A 24482-nucleotide genomic window follows, 5' to 3' on the forward strand; every position below is an offset into this window, starting at 1 on the left:
TATAATAGTACTAAACTACTATAATAAGTAGGGTCATCCAACTTTTGGGTCCCATGAGCAAATTCATTTTTTGGAGGCTTGTTGGGTTGGAATATGTCTTGGTCGAAGGACATACTCTCTAATAATGAATTTCTTTAGTGGTGTATCATAAACGAGGTGAGGGAATAAATTAAATAAGTAAGATTAAAAGATAGTAATTGCAAATATTGAATTATAAGTGGAAACATATAATTTTAATTGAAAAGATCATATAAGAGATGGAAACCTATGTTTTAAGCTGAAGTGTCATGTACAAAACTGAAACTCACAATGAGGAACATTTTAAAACAAGAAAAAATATTAGCAAAAAATTTAGATAGTGATTGGGAGTTGGTTAATTCCAATTAAGGGACATAAATCAGATCGAATAAAATTTTACGGAGTATAAGATCATATAGACAAGATAATTACAATGGGAGCAAAGAACCTAAGAGAATGTCTACCATCCTTTTAACTACATTCGATATGACAAACTTTATCCTTACATAAGGTATAAGTCCTTTTGGAATCAATATGACACAGTATTCTGTATACATCCGATATGACATACTTTATCCTTACATAGGAAACCTCAAGGGTCATCGTTCATATATCTTGGCTAGTACTAACTTCTAAGAAATTAACACGGTAAACCATAGGATTCATCCCTCCATATTGTATATCACACAACAACGATAAAGAAAAAGAAACTCCATTTTTAACATGTCACAAAAGGCACTTTGCACTAATAAGGTTTAAAAAACTTCACAAGATATGAGAAAACATTTTGAGGAAATAAGAAGAGAATTCACACTGAAGGTGAATGTTTCTTTGGGCTTTCCTTTTATAGCCGAGAATGTGGAGTCAATAGAGAAAAAAAGATAGTCATCTTAGAAGAAGAAATTGACGATACCAAAGCAAAATAACAGAGAAACACAAGAAAAAAAGAAAAAAATTATTACAGGGAAATGAAAACAAAAAAAGCATAAGGAAGAAGAACGAAAAAATATGTTGCTTCTTTCAAAGTTGAAAAAATATACAATAGCATAAAGAAAGCAATTAAAACTTGAAAAAGTTTGTGGAGTGATGGGAGCATTTTCTTTTCATGAGACAATAGTACAAAAAGTTAAAAAAGTAAAGGCTAAAAAAGTATATATATAGTACCAAAAAGTAGGTGTCATTTGGGGGTTTTCTCACTCAGCCACGGGTAAAAATGAAAATCCATAAAATTTAATTACCGAAGTGTGGTTTAGGGACTAAAACATAAATAGACAAGATAGGGGATTATATTCAAATATTAGAGTGGCAGTTTGGAAAATTTTAAAACTTCCAAGGACCTATAATAAATTTCCCAATTTAATGATAAAAGTGACATTTCAATTTTTCCATGTGTCTCTCTCTGTAGTCTTCAATCCACTGGTTCCATTTTTAAAACTAAGGTCACGTTGCTAACTCTTTCTAAAACTTATCTTATTTTATAAAATATTATTTTTTTTCTTAAAAACACCCTCTTTCTTAAAAGGAAGATTCACCATTCTTACATTTGATGAATAAAAAACTAAAAAAAATAAATAAATAATTCAATTATATAAAAAAACAAAAATTTAAAAAATATTAATATTACATATTGAAATATTTTTCACATTGATATATCATACTAAGAATCTAATCATATGCAAAACATGTGATTCGAAAATGTAAATATTATAAGACCAAGTTCAATTTGGGATTAATGGTACATTTATTCAGAAATGACATTATCCATAACACAATGGGATAAAATCTTATTTCCACACTTTAGGACTAGCTTGAAATACTCTCTTGTTGCTCCTCTAATCATGTGAATTATGAGGCAGAATATGATACTATAGAAGAATTTTTTCAGAAAATGTGAATTGAGGTTGATCTAATATAGAAAATAGACTAGTTTAATTAGTTTGATATTACCACTAAGCAACCAAACTTTGTAATCTTATATTACATGGTTCAAATTTCCTAATTAAACACCACCTTAACATCCCGAAAAAAAAAACCACTATAATATTGTCCAAATTGTCCGTTACTAAGAATGTAATATTCCCACTGCTTGATCTAGATAATTTAATAATTTAATATGATATGTGGGCATGTAGATATTTAGATATATATATTATTTGTCATGTTTATTTATTTTTTAGAGATATGTATGAAGATATAGGATAATAAGAGTATGCATTTGAATTTGCTTCAAAATTAAAATTTTATATCATAAGGAAAGAGTTATAAATAAAGCAACTAAATTTACTTGGATACCCTTGCAAAATTGGGGAATTGATGATCTATCTTGGTGAAATTCATATTTGCTTATAACTGGCAAATATATAAATATATATATAGGCCCTGCGGTTGGATAGCTATTTCACGTGCATTATTTATTTATTTTTTTATAAACTTAATCATTTAATAATTAAATATGAAATACATATGTTAGGTATGTATGTGTGTGCAATACCAAATGTGAGAGATGTGTTAAAAAATAATAATAAAATATAATTTATTGTGTTAAAAACCTATATCAACTATTTATATATTTAAAGTAGTTGTATAATCTTTTTTAATTCATATATTTAAAGTAATTTCATAATCCTTCTTATGACAGTTTCACAGAAAATGTATAAATTTTTTTACACTTAATAGTAATTATAAATTAATAAAAATAAATTACCATTTGTTAATGGTCAATGCTAAGTCAATATGGAATCTTTTTAAGTATTATTTTAGAATTATAAATTATTTTTTAGTTATGTGATACATAATATATAATATAATATTCATTACTATTTATTAATTATGAACTAACTAATTTAAAGGAAAAAATAACTAATTGTTAATCAGTTAATGGTCATTATAAATTAACAAACAAAAAAAATTAACAAAGAAAAAGCCTCAACCATTGTTATTAAAAAAAATAAGCATTACTAGGGGCCTATTAGTAACGGCCCCTTACTAATGTGTTCATTTCATAGAAGACCTAAGATCGGAACCCAAATCCCACCCAATGTGAGAGCACATGTGGTGTTGACCTTATGATTGAACTCCACAGCTATGCATATTCTTGACTTGCCTTAAATTAGGGCCATTTGTCACTTATTTTTTTATTTTAAAAAAAACAAGCTAAGCATTTGTTTTTACAATTTTTTTTTAATTTATGGAAATTACATCTTGTTTGCTTTTAACTTAAAAAAATAAAAAATAAATAATGAAATGGAGAAATGAAAAATTTATTTCAAAAATAAATAAAATTTGATGCACCCAAGTCATGGAAACCCTGACTATTCATAATGTTTGGGTAGTTTAAAATGTGCCAAGCTAGGTTACACCATGTTAATTATATAAGCGATGCAATCAAGGATCTAGACCGGTTTAGGTGCTGGGTCAACGCTAGTCAAAGTCTTACAAGGGTCCAACTTGAATATAAAGGACCATAAAGGCATAATTTGGAATTTGATGGATTATGAAGTTGTGGGGTCCTTTTATTATTACCAGACCTATAATTGGGATCAACCAGTTAAAAATAAATGGAATCACAAATCAAATTTAATTTTTTTATATTTTCAGATGATAACGGGTCCATGATTTCTATTAATGCAAGCCTCTAATATTAATTACCTCAGACAATGTCGTTGGAACCTTTAATTAATAACAAGTGTGAATGAGAAATGATTGGACAAAATTAATTGTTATTGATTTAAAAAATATGAGTACATGAACATGAGCGAGAATACAAAAACACCAAGAAAAATTATATTTATTTTTTTTTTCTCAATCCTACTTTTCAATTTTTTTTATATTTGCAAGATTTGGTTGATGCTATAGACCTTTTTGCTAAAAGCACATTGGAAGGCCCTTTTTAGCTCTATGATTGTGACCTTCTTTGATTTTTTATTTCATCTTTGACATATCACATAACTCTCAAGTTATGATAACTCTAAATTTATAAGTAACTTACTTGATTCTCTTTGAGTTTGCCTTTTTTTATTGAAGAAGACTTCAGCGCTTCGTGCTTGTGAAGTCTTCAAATTTCTGACTTGTGGAACTTTTATATGAAATACTTAGGTCTTGACTCTTCCATGCTTTTGAGCTTTGACCGTCATATCATCAAGTTGTGACCTCCCACATGATTATGTCACTAACTTGACTATTTTGACTTTCTTGTTTTTTTATAATGGATCTCAAGCTGCAACCATAAACATGATTTTCTTTTACTAGGTCATCAAAAGACTATTCCAATTCATCCTTGTGAATGTCTAGCATTGGATCTCATAGTAGGTTTAAAAAAAATTGATTGAAAGTTTTCAGCACTCTTGTGAGTGTCAGACATAGGACCTCAAAGTGGGTTTGAAGAGAAAACTTCAAATGGTTTCCATCATCCCCTGTGAGCGTCGAACATGAGACCTCACAATAGGTTTAAAGGGATCAGTTTAAAAAATTTTCATTATCCATATGAGCGTTGAACATGAGATCTCACAATGAGTTTCAAGAGAACTTTCATAGAAAATTTTCAACAACTCTTTTCCACTACTATAAGTGTCAAAGAGACCTCATAGTGAATTTTAAGAGAACTCTTTATAAAGAATTTTCAACTCATTTTTCACTCATTTTTTATCCACCCTCATGAGTGTCAAGACCTCATGATGGGTTTCAAAGGGTTTTTCGTAAATTTTTATCCACCCCCATAAGTGTCAAGATCTCATGGTAGGCTTCAAAGAGATTTTATAAATTTTAATCCACCCCCATGAGTGTCAAGACCTCATGGTAGGCTTGAAAGAGATTTTTATAAAAATTTTTGTTTTTTACCCCCATGAATATCAAAACCTCATGGTAGGCTTCAGAGGGATTTTCATAAATTTTTTATCCACCCCCATGAGTGTCAAGACCCATGGTAGGCTTCAAAAAAATTTTATAAATTTTTAGTCCACCCCCATAAATGTCAAAAACCTCATGGTAGGATTCAAAGAGATTTTATAATTTTTTTTTACACCCATGAGTGTCAAGACCCCATGGTAGGCTTCAAAGAGATTTTATAAATTTTCATCCCTCCAATCCACCCCAATGAGTGTTAAGACCTCATGGTAGGTGTCTAGGAGTTTTTTAAAAATATTTTGTCCCTCTAATCCACCCTCATAAGTGTCAAGACCTCAAGGTAGGTGTCAAAGAGGTGTTTATAAAATTTTTATCCCTCTAATTCACCCCATGAGTGTCAAGACCTCAAGGTAGGTATCAAAAAGTTTTCATTTTCATTTTTGTTTTCTTCCAATCACTCACAAACAAACTTGTTAGGTCCAGGGGGTACTAGTGTGGTGTTTTTCACTCAATCTCTCTTGTAATGTAAGCACACACACACACACACACACACACACACACACACACACACACACACTCAATGTAAAATCAAACAAGCATGAGAAGGGAGACACACGAATTGGTTACCTAGTTACACACAACTTGCCTACGTCTGGGGGCCGTGCTTGGAGATAACAATCCACTAAAAGAGGTAAAAAAAAATGAGTACAACTCTCACACTCATCCTCACAAAAGGTAAAAATTAACCCTATCTAGATTGCCAGATGCTCACTCTCTCTTACCCACACAATTGGTCTCTCTTCGATGGCTTATCCTAAATCTTAGAGTAGAGTCTCTTATATAAATATCTCCACGTCCCAAATATAGCGTCTCTCTCTTTTAGAATCTCCGCACCTTCCTAACTTGGACACATTCCAAAGTTAGATTTTACTCCTCTAGTTGCAACTAAACTTCTAACACGACCCACCTGCTGATCTTGACTAAGTTCTAGCTTCTATTGCAATGCAACCGTGCAACTCCTCCAACCCTCCATGTTGTGCCAGTCCAAGTCGATGCATTCAACTCCTCCTGAGCTTTTCATGCCAGCAACTAGTTGTTCTCCTCATATCATATACCCACCAAGGCGTGTCTCCATCTCACCAAAGATGGACTTCAAAGATCTTCAAAATCTTCTTTCCAAATTTGATCTCCATTCATCCAAGGTTGGTCTTTACAATCTTCAAATTTGATCTTTATTCATCCAAGTTTGGGCTTCAATCATCTCCATATAATAAGTGTCTTCAGTTAGCTCCACCCATAGTTAGATTATCTCCAAATTTGAACAAATCTTTAATTGTGTCTAAATATGGTCTTGATGAGATATTTCCTCCAAGTGGTTGCTTAATTGATTTTCTTGCCAACTATAAAACGTATCTTCATTTAGTTCTTGACTTCATATGGTTAGGATCCTGCTTGCTTGTTCTTGAAGTTGCAACCCACTTGCCTTATATAGCTTCTCCAAATATGGCTTTGATCTCACAAAAATCTTCTTCATACCTCTACACCAAGTCATCTTACCATGTCACCATTGACACATGTCAAATGACGCCAATCATAGAGCCTAGCTCTAACAAAACTCATTTTTTTTTTTTTATTTGTCAATGTTTTTTTTAACTCACAATATATATATATATATTTATATAATGCCTCAATTCACTTAGTAATTGCACTATGGTTCACCTGAGTCATATGGGATCCATGCACATGCTACAAAAGTGGATCAAGAAAAATGTTTTTCACGGGACTGTTAATCACCCATGCTCATTAGCTATAAGGTAGCTAACTTTTATATTTTAACCTAAGCACAACCACCTTCCTCATTCTTCATCTTCTCATTCATTGAGTGGGTCCCCTTAAAGATCTCCCACTTTAATTTTAATTTATCACTCTCAATGTTAACAGTGAACCTTATTCAATTTCATCCCATTAACCTTGTCACAAAGAGCATGTACCTCCATAATATATCATTTTCATAGTCAGGGGTTAATCTAGAGAAAAGGGTTAAGCCACCGACAAGTGGCGTCATTGGAGTTCGTCAAGCTTCACCACCCCCCTCTCCCTCCCTCAAGCAGTTGGTTTCAGCCCCATCCCCCTTCAAGTGAAGTGAGCTGGATTGATAAGAATGGGCCATGATCAACCAGGACCACCATTACATTTAAAGTCTCAAGTGTGAAGAATGAAAATGCTTCAAAGTTAAAGGCTTAAAGCTTTGGAAAATGAATCCATTAATCAAACGGTTTTGGATTGATCTCCAATGCCATGCTTTAGCTCCTCCAACTTGAATGTTCTATCTGAGAAATCAACCACATGATATTCATCCAATGGCTAGATTTTGTTGTGCTTTTCTATATGGAAATAACATAATTAATCGATAAATATGTATTAAATCCCAATGTTATACTTTTATTCTTACGGTGACCCATGAGTGCTCCAGCAATCCAGCCTCCACTTTCCATTGCTCTTGAGTAGTGAGTTCTTAACCTTTTCTTCATCAATTCATCTTGCATGATTTAGAGATCCCCTATCCAACAATCAATCAACTTCACATAAATCACACTATTTCATTCAATAATTCGAGTGAGTTTTTCACTTAATTCTTGTTGTTCACTTGTCTTTGTTCTTTGAGTTTTTTTTTGAGCTTTAAGATCAAATTTGTTGGATTGATTTAGCTTTAGATAGTTTAAAACATGTGAAAGTGACAAATGAATTGTTTGCAAGCTGAATGGTTCTTGAAGTCTGAATCTTGATTCTTGATTAAATGATTTGATAGTTTAAAACATTTGAAAAGATGAATCTTTATTCTTGAAGCTAAAATGTTAGAGTTTTTGAGAATGAGTTTATGTTAATATGCTTATGTATTTAGTGGGAACAACATGGTGATTAGTGAAGAATAGAGACTGGCATTGATCACATGAACATGACAATCACATTGAATAATGTATGTGTAATGTGTTAACATTGAAGCTTACAACCACATGATAATTGCTAACACCCACTAATATAACATGTGAATAACTAAACTAATTCATGATTAAACACCAACTAAATCTAAGTTTTACACGCAACTAGACACAATGCTTCAATTGCTGAAATGAAAATTATGAAATATATAAATATTGAGCTTGAATTGTTCTTGAATCTTGATTAATGATTTAATTAGTAGCGTTACAACATACATAAATTTTGAGTTTAATTTTAGTTGTTGAACTTAAAAAAATTAAAAATTCTAAATAATTTGATGAAAAACTAGAAAAAAATTAAAAAAAGATAACACATGAGAGAAGCAATTAATAAATAAATATATATATATATATATATATAAGAAAACTAGATTCCTAGTTTTTTTGTACTTCTAGCTATGCTTATGTGCTAATGTACTTTTTGGAATCAATAAAAAATATATTTTATGTTTTGCCCAATAATTTCTCATTCACGCTTATTTTTAATCGGAAAGTTTAAATGGCATTATCTGGGGTAATTAATATTAGGGGCTTTCCCCTAATTGGGAGTCATGAACCCGCAATCACTTGAAATTATAAAATATTAAATTTCATGGTCCTTCATTTTAACCGGTTAATTCTAATTAAAGGCCGAGTAAGATTAAAAGACCCCACAAGTTCTATATATATATGTGTGTGTGTGTGTGTGTGTGTGTTTTTATAAACATATGGTTTTGCATGCCTCATAAAAAGGTTAAGTTACTGGTAGATTAATTAGCATGCTTATGAAAATCTTAATTGACCTTCTTTGAGAGTATAACACACTTGTTGTATAGACCAGGAATATAGTCATATTTTATTTTATTTTAATTAATTAAAACCAAGCTTTTCATGCTTTTAATTCTACTCCCAGGATGGGCTAGTAGAACTTTCTCATGATTATTTTAATAATATTTACTCACTTTTTTGTGCCAAAACATGTGGTCTTGAGAATAGGATACCATTCCAATTAAAACACATGTAGAACTTACATATGGTTTTATATTCCATTCCCATGGGGAAAGTAATTTTCCTACTATATATTGAAAGAATCACTTTAGCTCAATTTGAAAATATCACATTTATGGGATTATGTTCCTTTTCCTTTTTTTCACTTACTATTGCTTCTACTTTTTGATCCAAATATTATGCAAGAATAATTTTACAAAGTCTTTATGAAATTTATAAATTAATTTTAAAATATAATAATATATAAATACTTAAAAGCCTTCTATAGGGATCTGTAAGCAAATATGATTTTATCAAGGTATATTAGTAATTAATCACATGCGCAATCTTTTTCAATAATTTGTATTACTAAGAAGACATTGTTTAAATGTGGTTAGAAATAAGTTAATGTAGTATGTGTCACGCTCCGGCCTGCGGCCGAGCATGTGCCAATTGCCACGATATTTCAAAATAGGTGACATGAATGCTCACTGACCTCGGAACACATCTTGTAAACTTTCATCACAACTAAAATCATATGTAAAACTTCATGTAAAATGCAAATTTAGAATAACATAACATCAAAAGATGGAAGTATTAGAATAACATAAAATGCAAATTTATGACACACTAGTGGATCTAACTAATAAGTCAAAACATATGAATGTAACCCAACCTAGCACAACGCTCTAGCTCCACAACACAAACGATTACCACTTGGGGAAAAACGGGAAATAGAGTGACTGAGTAACTATGAGTGGTTAACATGGTTTCACATGATTTTTTTCTTTAAATCAACATCGTGAAATACCACATTACAAAATACAAATTACTAAAATGGTTTCACTGCAATAAAAAGTAAAATAAACACATTAGTGATCAATCATAGTTTTAGCATAATAAATATAAATATAAATAAAAGTTCCACAAATGAAAATTCAATGGCCAATTCAGAAATTCGACATAAAGAGGGTTGGCCAAGAAGTCATCCCCAAGCTCGACCACTGTTGCGGTTAAGAATAGAACCATCAACGTTAGTATGCGTTTTTTTTTTAAAGAAAAAATGAAATCAAGGCTACCTTGAAACCATCAACGTTAGTATATGTTTTTTGAAAAAAATGAAATCAAGGCTACCTTGATGGTAGCCTTTGAGTACACTTATGTAATAAAACATAGTGTTTTTGAATCAGTAGGGGGTTCCCAACTACTCCCAATTCAGGTTTTGTATGGTCCCTCTTGAATGGGTATTATACATTAATAGTCAAGCATGCCTCCTCTCGCTAGGCCGAACAATGGAGACCACTACTATGGTAGTCAAGTCACAGATTCATAATTGCTAATATCCAAAACACCACACACACACACAAGGCTGAAATAAACAAATACCTATAATATCACTTTCTAGCATGTCACTTAAAATTATTCATTACACATTTCATAACACATTATCAAATCATATTTTGCAAGCCCAATGGAAACCACATTATAAATAAATACAATAAGCCGATAATATAATATCATAGCTCATCAGCAACAACAATATAAAAGAAAGCTTGCTTTATAAGCAAAGTTAATTGTATATAAACCATTTTAAAAGACATTATCAGTGAAGGTATTTTGTGATACTAAGGACTTCCACTCACTATTGTTTTTCTATATTAGGTGTGTGTTTAGTAGTGTATTTTGAGTACTATGTAAAGTTTTTAGTTGTAGAATAGTTGTTTATGCAATTTTCTGCAGAATACATGGCTAGAAATCCGCATGGAGATGTGCAAGGCCATGTGGATGGCCGTGTGAACCATTCTTTGGCACCTAGGAGGCACACCGACACTCACGCACCCGATGTGACATTCCCAGGAGCCACAAGGGCATTCACGCATATGTGTGGGTGCCCTTGTGTTTTTTTGGTGTTTGTTGTACTGTAGCAAAACTATTGTACCAATTGTCAGAAAGACACAAATGGCACACGCCCTGTGTGGTTGTGACACATGCCCATATGAGTGTCCTTGTGTCTTCTTGGCGTTTGGCAACATTGTCGTGAAAGTATTGTTGTATAATACTGTGACAATCGGTAGAAAGACACACGGAGCAACACATGGCTGTGTGAAAATGACACACGTCTGTGTGGATGTGATACACATGGGGCAACACAAGTGCTTTGTAGTAAAAAGTACTATACCAATAGCCAGAAAGACACACGAGGTAACACATGTGCTTGTGAAAATGTCACACAACAGTATGGATGTTGCACACCCCCGTGTGAAGTCTTTTCCAGGATATTGAGGTGAGGGTATTTTGGTCATTTTATCCCATTTTCTTCCCCTTTTAACCATTCTTTTCCATTCCTCCATTTTTCTTGGATGAGAGTTTTCCCCAATCATCTCCACCTTCTTTGCTTGTAAGTTGAAGGTTAATCCTTCACTTTTTCACCTTCTTCTTCTTGAAGTCACTTCTTTTTCTTGAAGTCATCAAGATATGGTTTCCCTTCTCTTTGGTCATTCATGTTTCTTCGTAGATGATCGATCTAGGGCTTGTGTGGACAATGGCTTTTGAGCTTTCATTCTTGCATTGTTTTCTTGTATGATGTTAAGTATGTTGATGAAGTAATATCCTTTTGTCTTCTCCCCAAACCTTGTTGAAATCTTGAGTAGCCTTCATGATTGAAATCGTGAGGTCAATGGAGCATTACTGTGACATTGATGAATTCACTTTATTTCCATTATTTTCTTAGCCTTGAATGGAGATCACTCCTAAGGGAATTCATAAGGATCATTTGGGCTTGAGATTGAGCCCTACCCCAATCCTCAAATGAACTCGCATTTCATATTAGGGTTAGAGTGCATCCATGCATTGCATCTTACTATCAATCCTTCTTTTGTTAAGTTCTTTGCTTTGTGTGGTTTGGCCTTAAGCTTCGTGAGGCTTCGACCAAAGGCAAGGGAGCTAGTGGAGGAGTAGCTTCGTTTCAAGAAATTAGTCTCTTAAGTTTATGAGTGATTAAGTTGAAAAGCATGATTCTTGTAGGATCTTCAAATATTTTTAATCGTTAAAGGGAACCGTTTTCATGGCTTTATTGTATTGATTCGATGTTTTGTTGACTTAAAATGATTGCTATGTTATTGATGTTATATGAGCGTTATAGTCTCATGAACTAGTTTGACTATGATTTTATTTGATTACAAAGAATGAAATGGATTGTGAAATCTCCTCTTTTCGCATATTCTTGCTTTTGACACGCTATTGTTATGGAAAAGGTCTTGTTTATGAATTATAGATGTTAATCTTCTACATAGATATTATGATATGTTTAAACATAATTTGTATTATTCGGATACTTAAAGGTCTTGATGTTCTTGACGGTTTTTACTTGTATTCATAGAGCATAATGGTTGGTGAAGCCACTTTGTTTCGCATAACCATGCTTTTGGAATTTATGAATTTGAAAATGGTTTTCATTTATAAAATTCTATTGTTTGTCCTAAATGTGAACATTGTGATATGTTTTAAATTTTTAACTTGAGTTGTACTATTCGAACAGCTGCCGGTCTTGAACATATGCACGAAAGTATCAGGCTATGGTCTTGATAGTTTGATGGGGTTTGGTTTTGATGGTAATGAGGTTCTTTTACCCACTACTACAGTAGTGGATGCTCACGGTCCGGACTTGAGAGGCAGCGTGATGGGCCTGGTTCATGTTGGTACTCGATTCGGTAGTACATAGAAGTCCCGACGGGGCAATACACTGAGAACCCAGGTCACCAGACAGGGTCTCGATGGGCCAACATCAAGGGTATGAAGACCTTGACGGCTCTCAACTTAGTCGCAACGGTGGCTAATGTCGGAGAAGTTTTCAAGCTATTGTTTTAAGAAGGGCTTTACATGTCAATTATTGTAAAACCATGATTTTTTGAATTAGATCTTTGAATTGTGAACTCCTTTATATGTCTTCAAATATCTTTTTTAAAAGATGATTTTATTGATGAGTTTTGAGGTGGATTTTGATATAATTTACATTTGGATCACTATACTATGGCAAAAGCTACCTTGTGAACTTTGAAGTTTTTATTCATTTTCGGAATGGCAAAATACGTATTATTAATGATTTTGTTACGAAGTCCATTAATCATCATGACCTCTTTTAAAGGTTGTTTTAAGCCAAAATTGTTATTGATGAATATTGGAAGCTTCATTTGATCAATTTAATTTTTATGCTTATTATGAAACCTATGTATATATATATACACATATATTAATATGTTTATATACTCTGAAATGTTTTAAAGTTATATGTATACTTATAAAAGCTTGTTTATTTGAATTAAAATGTTGTGGTTTTTATGCTTATTAAAAAACCAATATATATACACACTAATGTTAATATGTTTATATACACTGAAATGTTTTGAAGTTATATGTATAGTTATATGAGCTTGTTTATTTGAATTAAAATGTTGTGGTTTCATATCCTATTAGAGTTGTGTTAATCTACTCACTGAGTGACTCAGTTACTCACCCATCTCACTTCTTTACAGGCTTTAGTGTTTAGTGATGTTTTGGCGAGGTAGAATGCTTGGCATCTATTTGGTCTCTTACTTTCTTTACCTTGAACCTTAATGTATGTTTGTTTCTTTTTTAGTATAGTTGCATTGTATAAAAAATATAGATCCACTAGTGCCCTTAAACTCTATAAATCTATATTACTTGCACACATGTCGTTCTTTTTTAAACCTTGGTTGTACTTTATGATTTATATATCTTCTTGATCTCTATAAAATTCTTGTTTCCCTATGCTATTATTGTATTCCCTTCTTTGTATAATCTTCACTTGTGATTCATGTATAGTGTGGTGTAAATCCAGGAATTTGTAAGCCTTGCGGTAATTCAAAAGTTGGATGTTGTGCATCCTTTCTTGGGATTGTCGTAGAGATTGTCTCATGCCAGTCTCATGGACGGGATGTGACATACTCACTTTGCTTAGATCCCATAGATCTAATAGCTCAGATGCAATTACTCCTCAGACCCATAGGTCTAATAGCTCATGATGCAATTACTCCTTCACGAGGTCCTTATACTTGACCAAAGTTTCATTGTTGGTAAGATTTTAAATTAAAAAAAAAAAATTGATCGAGGATGTACATATATATGGTATTTGGACGTCTCAAATTCTACATACAAGGCATGAAAAAGTAAATGAACTGTTGAAGCTTATGTGAAATTAAATTAGTTAAAGAAATAAACCAATTCCACTTTTCTCTCACTAAATAACAATTTTATAAGACGTGCAAAACCAGATATTTATAATCAGATATGAATATATATCTACGTAAATCAATGAATATCCGTTGAATGTAGACCAGACGATATGAATATATATATATGCATGCGAATATCCATGTGAAACAAACCGGATGATATATATATACATGACTTATGGGATGCATATATACATGATTTTTTTTACAGACCTCTTTGACAAATCAACACACAGCAGTTGGAAGGAAGAAATGTCTTACCACTCTCCAATTGTTACATGTTACCATATAAAATACACAACTACTTATATATAAAAACACTAAGCCCCTGTTTAGTTACAAAAAAAAAAAATTATGACATATTATATCATAATTTTGGGCTACCCAAATAGGCCCTAAATTTACTAAACACACAATAATCTTAACTATTAAATCAAAATCTGGTTTATAACATGTGAAAATCTGATTTATTTCATGCAATAAGAGGATGGTTAGAATATGATATAATTAAGTTACAAATTACTTAGATACCTTTATATATAATTTTTAAAAACAATAAATAAATAAATAACTCAACAATACATTTCCATGCATCTTTACTTTACAGAATGACCAAACTATATTTGCCTAGTCATTCTAGGTCATTGGTATTTTTTTGTTATTTTTAGTATAAAATCTATAAGAGGTACGATAGTCAATTAAAAAAAATTGTACTAAAATGTAAAAATAATAATAATAATAATAATTATAATAATAATAATTATTATTATTATTATTATTATTTTGTGATTAGAGTTCCAAAATTCCCATTAAAAAATGGGAATGTGAAGCACAGTATTCATCTAAGTCTGTTTGAGGATTTAATGAAAAATTATATTCCAAACTAGGACATCTTGCCATCTAGCTTTCTCGGAAATCCCAAAAAAAAATAAAAAATAAAAAAATAATTACACCCTCCAAAGTTTTAAAAGTACTTAACAAATTTCAAGATCCAAATATTGTTCATCAAAACAAAAAATTTAAGGCTTTTCAAACTGAGCATGTATTCAAAAATACTGTACTAGAAACCAATGCACAATTAACATAACCTTCAAAAGTTAAGATGAGTTTAATTTGCATTACAATTAAACCAACTGTTGAGAATAACAATTAAAAAAAAAGATCAGAAACAAGCATACCCTAAACCCAAGGTCAATAAAAGACACCATGCATATCAATCATCATCAAATAAATAATATCCTAACCTCATGACAGAGCAAGTCAATTGTTCATGGATCTAACAATTGCAAAATGTTTGACAACTTAAACTTCCTACCCTTCTGATAAAATAGTTTGGCAATTGCTGCTGTAATTTATCAAACATAGCGAAATCCATAGAAGCACCAAAGATATGAAGGTAGACAAGATTCCTCATTTTGCACCGAACCTCCGGATCAATGAGCAGAAAACAAAGTAGAGCATTTATCTTCCACAATGAATCAAGCTACCAGCTCCCAAAAATAGTCCAAAAACTGCCGCGCCCCCAAGTGTCTTCTGCCCTATGTGTCTGATCTTCAGCAATCCTGGGAACCTGTATGAAGATTGTCACATTTAAATGTCTACCAGGATGCCTCTTTAAGTGACACACTAAAAAAATAGACATGAATGTCACAGAAATATCATCAACATGCCATAATCGTGAAATTTCAGTATCAGCTAAACATTAGGTCAAAACAAGTTACATCTAGGTACATCTAAATGGAAATCATCCAGAAATAGCAAAATACATTTTTCATTGATTTCATCCATAATCTTGAAATTTCAGTGTATCAGCTAAACATTTGATCAAAACAAATTACTGCTGGGTACACCTTAATAGAAATCATCCAGAAAAAGCAAAATACACTTTCATTGATTGCGTCTGTCATTCCAAAATAATAATAATAATAAAGTAAATATATTTTTAAAATCTTCACTTGATGCAGCCATATTTAGTGCTTGCTGTGTGTATGTTTCTTTGCTTATACCAAGGGAATCGTTAGTCTTTATCTATCGATCTGATATCCTATTACAACCTTAAGTTATCATCCCTTGTTTCTCCCACTTCAACCTAAAAGCCTAGGTTGTCTAATGCTACGGATTATTTACATCCATACCATCTCAAATGATGATTGTGTTTAATTAATTGGTTATGGTTCTGACTTGCAACTGATCATTTTGCAGGACTTCAAATTCTGTTCTCATGTTTGCGTCCAAAAGGTTACCAAGGATGATGTGGCTACAGAATCTTAAATCCTTTCATACTAAATTAAGATGATACTGTGTAAAACAGGGACTGTAACATTTTAGATGTAAAACAAATTGCTAGATTCGATGAGCTTTAAATCTGTCAAGATAAATTCAAAACACTAACTGATAATTTTGCAAGACTTCAAATTTGGTCCCCATCCTTGCATCCAAAAAGGTTAGCAATGATGATGCATGCTGTATTGCTGGCAACATAAACAAGAGTTGAAGAAATGTTGACACATTTAGGGATCTCTGAAATAATCAAATGGATTCTTGTTTTACCAATATTTATATAGAATCTTAAACCTATTCATACCAAATCACGACGATATTGTGAAAAACACAGATTCTAACATTTTAAATGTTAAGCAAATTGCTAGATTAGAAAAGATTTGGATTTGTCAAGATAAATTCAAAACACTAAATATTCATATCAGAGGCAAACATTGTTTGCGTTGTTCATATTCAAGCTCCTGTATGTGAAGTAATACAGTAAGAAAGTTTATAGGTAGCTTAACAGTTTAAACTTGTAATGATTCAAAACCAAAATACAATAAGGTCCCACTTTAAATTTAAGCTGTCAAGGAAATTATCCTGTAAAGATCTTGGTTATAACTTCACATTTTCCTATAGGAAGAGTTTACAAGCTTGAATTGATAAATAGAAATAAGATGTTCCTAAGGAAGTGCATTAGTAAGAGTATATGCTCATACGAGGTAAAGCATCTTTGGAAAACAACTGCTTTGGTATATACAAAAAACATCAAACAAAACAATAGCAATAATCATGTGTGGCAGCTAATGCAGAACCAAAAGCCAACGACTACATAGACAGCAACAAGGATAGCAATGTCAGTGTTTAACGTTTATCATCACTACGAACAGAAATAAAGGCTTCTCAAAATTTAAGTCCTAGATTGACCTCATTCAAATTTGAGGAATCTAGCTCTTGTAATTTTCTTTGAACTAAAGGGCATGTCTAAAAACCATAGAAGTTAAATTGGAAAGATATTCATGATGATTTTCACATAGACTAAAATGAAAAGCTACGTCTGGTACATTTCCCATTTATGTTAAAGCTCAATAATTGGCTTCTATGTGCCCCTTTTTTTGTTTTTCTTTTTTACCCCTAAAAACCACAGAACCTTATAAAGATGCAATTTCTACAAAAGGCAAGAGAACTGCTACCAATGAAGGTGAAAATACTTCAAACATACAGCATTTATTGCCAAGTTAAATAATTGATTTTCTATGTTTTACAGTAGACATAAAGACGAAAATGTTGCATTTCAGCACACATCCAATTTTAGCTTCCATAAAATTAATTTCTCCATCCCTTGAAGGGTGCAGTGTTCTGTTAATTACCAATGGAATCCTTTTCTTCTCCTAGTTCCAATACTCCCTGTGGAATAGCTAATTTCATCACAAAACCAATAACAAACTATTATGCCTCCATGAGCAGGATCAATTGGCCAATGAAAACATCAGCCACTAAAGCATGGTTGGCCCAGAAGATGCCACCATGATATGGAGTCACATTGAAAGTGTGTAGAATAATAAAGAATCAAAATAAAATAAATAACTCAGTTGGCCCAAAGCTGATGACAGCTTTCTTTGGGTGTAAATTTTTCCAATAACCTTTTCTTAATAATTCAGTACATGATTACATCACTTTATTTCTATTCTATTTTTTTCTCCCATCATGCATAAACAATCTAATTTCGATACAAAATCAATAATAGACTATTTTTTCTCACCAAACAGAATCAGCTGGCAATGTCAATACAAGCAAACAGTTAAAACGATAGTTAGCCCAGCAGCATCACTGATATATCATGCCTCCTAGGAAAGGTGTAGAATAACAAAATGTTCAAACATACCCCAAAGTTTTAACTTACATTCACTTGCATTGAGCAGAGAAATATTGAAAAACCGTTTCATCCACTAATCATGTATCGATTAAGAAAGGATAAATCAATTAGCATTACACAAAAAAAAAAAAAGAAAAAAATCAGTATGTAAGAAAGTCAGCATTCAGTTCCAATGGTCATTCCCTGCTATAAGGGGAAGTCACATGTAGGCCCTATAAAATCACACAAGATAACTAAATCATTACACTTATAAACCCATGCATTTTAGTCAAGCCAAGTATGTGCTAATTTTACCCATACGGATCATTTTAAATTTACACTCCAACTATAAAGTAAAAGTTACTGTAGACAGATAGCAAGTTGGGAGGACTGAATGCAACTATCTAAATGTTTGTAGTAGATGAAATCATAGACCTCAACCACAAGTGCTTGGAGGGACAACAAGTTTTGTGCTAGACAACCAAACCACAAAGGAGAAGCTCAAACTCTAAGCAGCATATAGTTCTAACACACCTTAACCTGATATAGAGCTTTTCATCCTGAAGAAACCAAAATCAATAGGAGGGTATAAACTAATCTTGTTTACTATATATCAATTTTATTGCATAAAATGTAAGATTGTCCTGAAAATGTTCAAGATTGGTAGCCAAAATCCTAGAGCCACAAAAATAGACTGCACCTTCGACAAAGATAATTAAAGGATCCCATGGCAGTTTCAAGACAAAGCTGTCATTCATTATGAAATTCACTTACATAGTTACATTGCTTAAATAGCTTTAAAAAAAAGAAACAGAAAATGAAACTTATGTGATACTTCCTAATCTTGTCTGGCTCAAAGAAAAGCTTACATTGGAAAAATAGTTAAAAATAAGCGAAACTAACCATAAATAAAACAGGTTTACTTCAATAGGCAAAACGGATAGCAATAACAAGATTTACCGAGTGAGCAATAGTACTAATTTAACATAATTACCTTAAATCTAATAGCTTCGTAAGTCCCATAAACAGCACCTGCAAAGAACATAGACAATTCTTGAAAACATCACTGGCAAAAGAGGAAAATTTTCACTTGATTTAAACAATAAGATCATAACACAAAATGCCATTGTACAAAAGTAAACACTACAACTATGAATCAGGAGCACACAAACAACTAAACAACCACATTGACAAAGTAAGATGAAAATAATTAAAAAAAAAAGCGCCAAAGCAATTCCCATGGATTGCACAACAGAAAGTAACAAATGGTAAAAGGTAGAAACTTCAAGGAAAGAAGCAAGTGCATATGCTTAATACACAATAGTTTAGCTTCGAGGATCACAAAGAACCCATCTTCAACAGAACATAAACCTTTAAAACAAAATTATCAGAAAACTTTTTCTCTGAAATACAAGAAGCAAGAAAAGTTCACAATCAAAGAAGCAAAATTTCTCAACTATCAGTTTACATCAACATTGCAGCACCATCATCCACCCACCAAGATTTTGCAACGATATACATAATCCACAGTATGAACCAAAGCAGAACAAATTCATAAAAGCAAATAAAAAAGAGGAACATCAAGTTGAAAAACTCTATCACAAAGACAACAGTGAGTCTTTAGGTTAGGTTTAGGATTAGGGTTAGGGTTAGTGTCTAGGAATGAGGAAAGACAACGGGGATTGGAAGACGATGCAGAGAGATAAAGAGGCGAAAGGAGAGCTCACCAGCAGCGCTCCCGACGGCGCCGCCGATCGCAACGCCGGCGACGATACGAGTAAGACAGCCATCCCTCGCCATATTTTCTTCTCTGTATTGTCAGCCTATTTTTTTCCCCTTTTTATTTATTTATTTTACTTAACTCGATTGGTGTATAAAGAGAATCGCGTGCATACCCTCGCCTCTCTGAAAGAATGAAATTACTAATATACCCTCTATATATGTGTGTTTTTTTTGCAGTGAATTTTTTTAGGAGTTACCCAACTTTAGGTAAGTATCACTTCAGTATCCCCAATTTAATTTTGTATCAAATCAGTACCCCAATTTAATTTTGTATCAAATCAGTACCCAAACTTTCCTTTATCTGCATCCGATAGTCACCCAAAGAATTTCAGGGTGCTCTTGCTGATGTAGCAACCAAAAAATCACACTCAGCATCACCAGTCCACATCATCCTTCCTATATGGTGATGCCAACTCACCTGAAGTTGCCACGTCACCTAAAATGGTCCATGTTATCATCATCTTCTTTGTTCCCCTTTGTCAGCACCTCTCTTCCCCACCTCCATCGCCAGTCACTGTAGTTGTTAGAGGAGGTATTGCGCCGTGAAAAGGGTGACTGAGTGAAGATAATGAGGAAGGGGAAGGCTGGTCTAAGGGAGAGGATGCTCTTTTTTAGTTAGGGCAAAGTGGAAAACCAGGGTTAATTCATGGGGATAAGTGTTTATGCGTTGTTAGGTGATTATCTTTTGTATGAAAATCTAAATGGTAAACTTGTTATAATTATCAACAGAATTGAGCAAGAAGAAAGTCTACAATTGCTGTAATGATTAACATAATTAATAAAAAACAAGTCTGTGATAATAATTAATATAAATAATTTCTGAATTAATTAAGAAGAAGGTCCTGCAATAGCTGTAATTAATCAAAATCTATTGTAATCAGTTACAACTGCAACTGCAACATAATTAGCATAATTAATCAAAAAAAGTCTGAAATGATTAACATAAATAATTACTGAATTAATCAAGAAGAAGGTCCTGCACTAGCTGTAATTAATCAAAATCAATTGTAATCAATTACAACTATAACATAATTAGCATAATTAATAAAAAAAAGTATGTGAAATGATTAACATAAATAATTACTGAATTAATCAAGAAGAAGGTCCTGCACTAGCTGTGATTAATCAAAATCAAATTTTAATCAGTTACAACTGCAACATAATTAACATAAGTAATTAAAAAAAAGTCAATGCAAGTTGTTACAACTATTAATGCACAAAAATTTACAGCAACACAATTGCAACACTTAGAAGTTACTTCAATCCAACACCTAGGGAATCCCATCTTTTCTTCTTTCTCAAATCACATCTTTCTTTGTTCTTTTCTTCTTCATCTTGGCCTCTCATATGTTTTTTTTTTCACAGTGGGTCCAAGTAGTTCCTTAGCCTTTAGCCTGATTTCTTGTCACAGTCTCAAAGTGGGTCAATGACAATGTATTGTTTAGATGTCATTATCACATGTTAAATTTGCTCCTCTGTGTTATGCATATGAGATGCAGTTTGGAGGATTTCCATTGCCTTCTCTTAAGGAGTCAACCTAGATTCAAGTAAGGAATTAATCATACAAAGTTAAATTCATGAGTAAATAATCAAATGTAAGTCACTATTGTATCACACATGTGCCATTTGTTCCTGTCTGTCTTGCATATGTGATGTATATGGTGGGTGGGTGTGTGTGTGTGGGGGATTTTTCATTTTCGCTATTAAGGAGTCAACATGGATTCAAGTAATGAATTGATTATTCAAAAATAAAAACGGAAGGCATTTGGAAATTAGTGGGGCAGAAATACATATGCAAAGTGATCCTCCAAAATTTGAGCATCAATTGTATTTGCAGGATTAGTGTTGTCAACAACATTTCCTTGTGATGGTTGTTGGTTAGTTCCAGTTCATGCTACTTTCTTTCCCTACAATACATGCAAAGTTTTTGGCATATTAAACTTTATAAACCTCAATAATATAAAAATAATAATAATAATAATAATAATGAGCAATTTAATTTCCTTAGGTGCATGATGCCTCCTGTTGTGCCCTGAGATGCCATAGATTCCGCAAGTCATGAACATTCCTTTCTTGGTAACTTTGCCATATTTGAATCCTGTGTTTTGCTCCCCTTCCTCCCTCCTCCTTAGCAATTGCTTTCTACCTCTCTTCCTATGTATTAGCTCAGGTGGTAACATGGGTGATTGGTCACTTTTTGGCCAATAGTCACTAGGATGGGTGGGGTTCAATGTGTGGCATTAGATGGCCAAAAAAATTTCAATTGTGAAGGTAATCTAAAGGCTTCTCTTTGTTATAGTATAACACAGAAACTACATGACTACAAGGTATTCCTGTCAGCTGTCACCTTCTACAAGAACATGTTTTCCCTTCTTTGTCTACTACAAATTGCCCATCTGGGCCCCAACACCTGATAGGTATTACCCCCTTACCAAATTGTGTGGTATAGGAAACTTAGTTCCTTGAATTTCTCTAATTTTTTAAGAATTCTAGGGCAATGCAAAGATGTACAATTTTTCATTCCATCTCTTCTTTTTTGTATCCTAACCATCAATTGTGTTCTTATAACCTCATTTATTGTAATTACCCCCTTTGGTTCTTCATTCTAGAATATGACCATTAAAGCTTTCACATAAATTATTTAGGAGGATGTCACACTTAAATTGGGATTTAAAATGTGATCTACTCCAACTATGGGGAGCTATGTTCTTTGTGTAGGCATGAGTTTCTTGAGACATACCCTTCAAAATCTCCATTTCTTTCTCAATTGCAGGAATATATGATGCCCTAGCACAGTTCCAAAGCTGGTTTTTAAGTGCTTTTCCCTTAAACTTTTTCTTAAAATTCGTGTGAATATGCCTAACACAAAATCTGTGCTAACTATGGGGAAACAATTCCTCTATGGCAGGTATTAACCCCTAGTGTTTTAGTTTTGATTTTTGAATTGGCCAATAGCTGTAGGTAAAGGCAGCAAGATGGATGAAAACAAGCAAGTTGAAAACATGTCAGTCATGCCTTTGAAAGCAACATAAAATCATGGGTAAAGGAATGCTCACCTTTTGCCTATCGGTCATGAAGCTCCAATGGTAGCTGTTGATTATTTCTAGATCCTCAGCCAACAATTGCAAAAACCTGCTCTAGTTGTCTCTGTTCTCCTTATCCACGATTGCCTAAGCTATTGGGTTAAGGCCATCATTTGCATCAATGTCAACAGCTATTAATAGTTGGGCCCCATATAACCCTTTGAGGAAGCAACCATCTAATGAGATCACTCTCCTACAACCTACTAGAAATCCAGCCCTAAGTGGAGACGGGCAGATGTACATGGCTTCAAATACCCCAACATTGCATTTGAACTTGATATATGAACTAGGATGGGTTTGCAGAAGCTCTAGTCTGCAGTCATAGAGTCTTTTGACCTGTGTTTCTTCATCACCGTCAATTAACCTTGCAAGAAGTAGACATGAAAATTTGAGAACAATGGCAATACACCCTAGCTAACATGAATACCTAAAATTTATCAATGTGAAAATTTTACCTCATGGCAATCCCCTTAGTCCTGTAAGCTGTGAGCCTACTGATCTCAACTTGTTGGTTTGTTCTCATAGCTTGTATCACCCCATATATCTTCCATGATGGGTCTACCCTAAATTGCTCTAGGTAGTGGTGTGCAACCCATGAAGCATTGACATGGTTGTTTTTATGGTCTATGGCACATTCATGATTCAAGCACCCTATCTTTATCTGGATTGTGTTCCTGTCCTTAATCATGGGTGTAACCCAAAGATAAAAGGGACACCCTCTTCTGCATATGGCCTTGCATTTTTTCTTATTGTTTGGCTTGACATTCATCATAAACCTATTTTTTTATCCTATAATTCTTAACAGCATCCTTGAAACGTTTCATACTTCTGAATTTCATCCCTATCTTGAATTGAGGGTTTCTCATGCCAACAGTTTCATTAAATTTAGAATATTTTGGCCAAGCAGTCATTAATTTATCTTCATCTGTGGAAGAACAAGAGTGTAACTCATCCGAACATTCATTATTAGTCTCAATTTCAACATTGTTAGAAACTCCATCATGAGTTTGTTCAGCAACTGGCTCTGTTCATTGTGTGCAACACTTCCCCTATGAAATTCATCTGCTTTACTACCAAAACTGTAGTCTGAGTCATGAATTTCATCCTCATTTTTCTCCCTCACCTTGGCCCCCAATCAAGGCATCTTCCAAACCATCATTTTCATTATATGTTTCATCTTCAATATGTTGTTCATTTTCATTAACACCACTAGCAAGCTTAATGCAAACATACACCTCTTTGTCAGGGCCAACAGATAAAGCCATTTGCAAGGCATCCATATCTGATTTTATTTCTTTTAATTCTTTTTTATGACCATCCAACCACCAAATTGTACAATCATCTACTTGTAAATTTAACCCCTTTGCCATGTATATGATTTCTAACTTTGGACATTTGGTCTCACAACAAAAGTCCACAAACC

The 24482-nt window shown here is 33.0% G+C and overlaps 1 protein-coding gene across 1 annotated transcript; it reads right to left on the minus strand.

Annotated features, from left to right (window-relative positions):
* Positions 1–15174: 15174 nt before the first annotated feature.
* On the minus strand, positions 15175–20031 carry LOC120274139 (reactive oxygen species modulator 1). Its single transcript, XM_039280898.1, has 3 exons — positions 19922–20031; positions 19188–19226; positions 15175–15645 (listed from the first exon to the last, which is right to left on the minus strand). Exons 1-3 carry the CDS (start codon positions 19992–19994, stop codon positions 15539–15541), a joined length of 219 nt encoding a protein of 72 aa, XP_039136832.1. The 5' UTR covers positions 19995–20031; the 3' UTR covers positions 15175–15538.
* Between the last annotated feature and the right edge of the window lie 4451 nt (positions 20032–24482).

Source organism: Dioscorea cayenensis, chromosome 12, assembly GCF_009730915.1.
Source record: "Dioscorea cayenensis subsp. rotundata cultivar TDr96_F1 chromosome 12, TDr96_F1_v2_PseudoChromosome.rev07_lg8_w22 25.fasta, whole genome shotgun sequence".
Classification (NCBI taxonomy): Eukaryota; Viridiplantae; Streptophyta; class Magnoliopsida; order Dioscoreales; family Dioscoreaceae; genus Dioscorea; species Dioscorea cayenensis.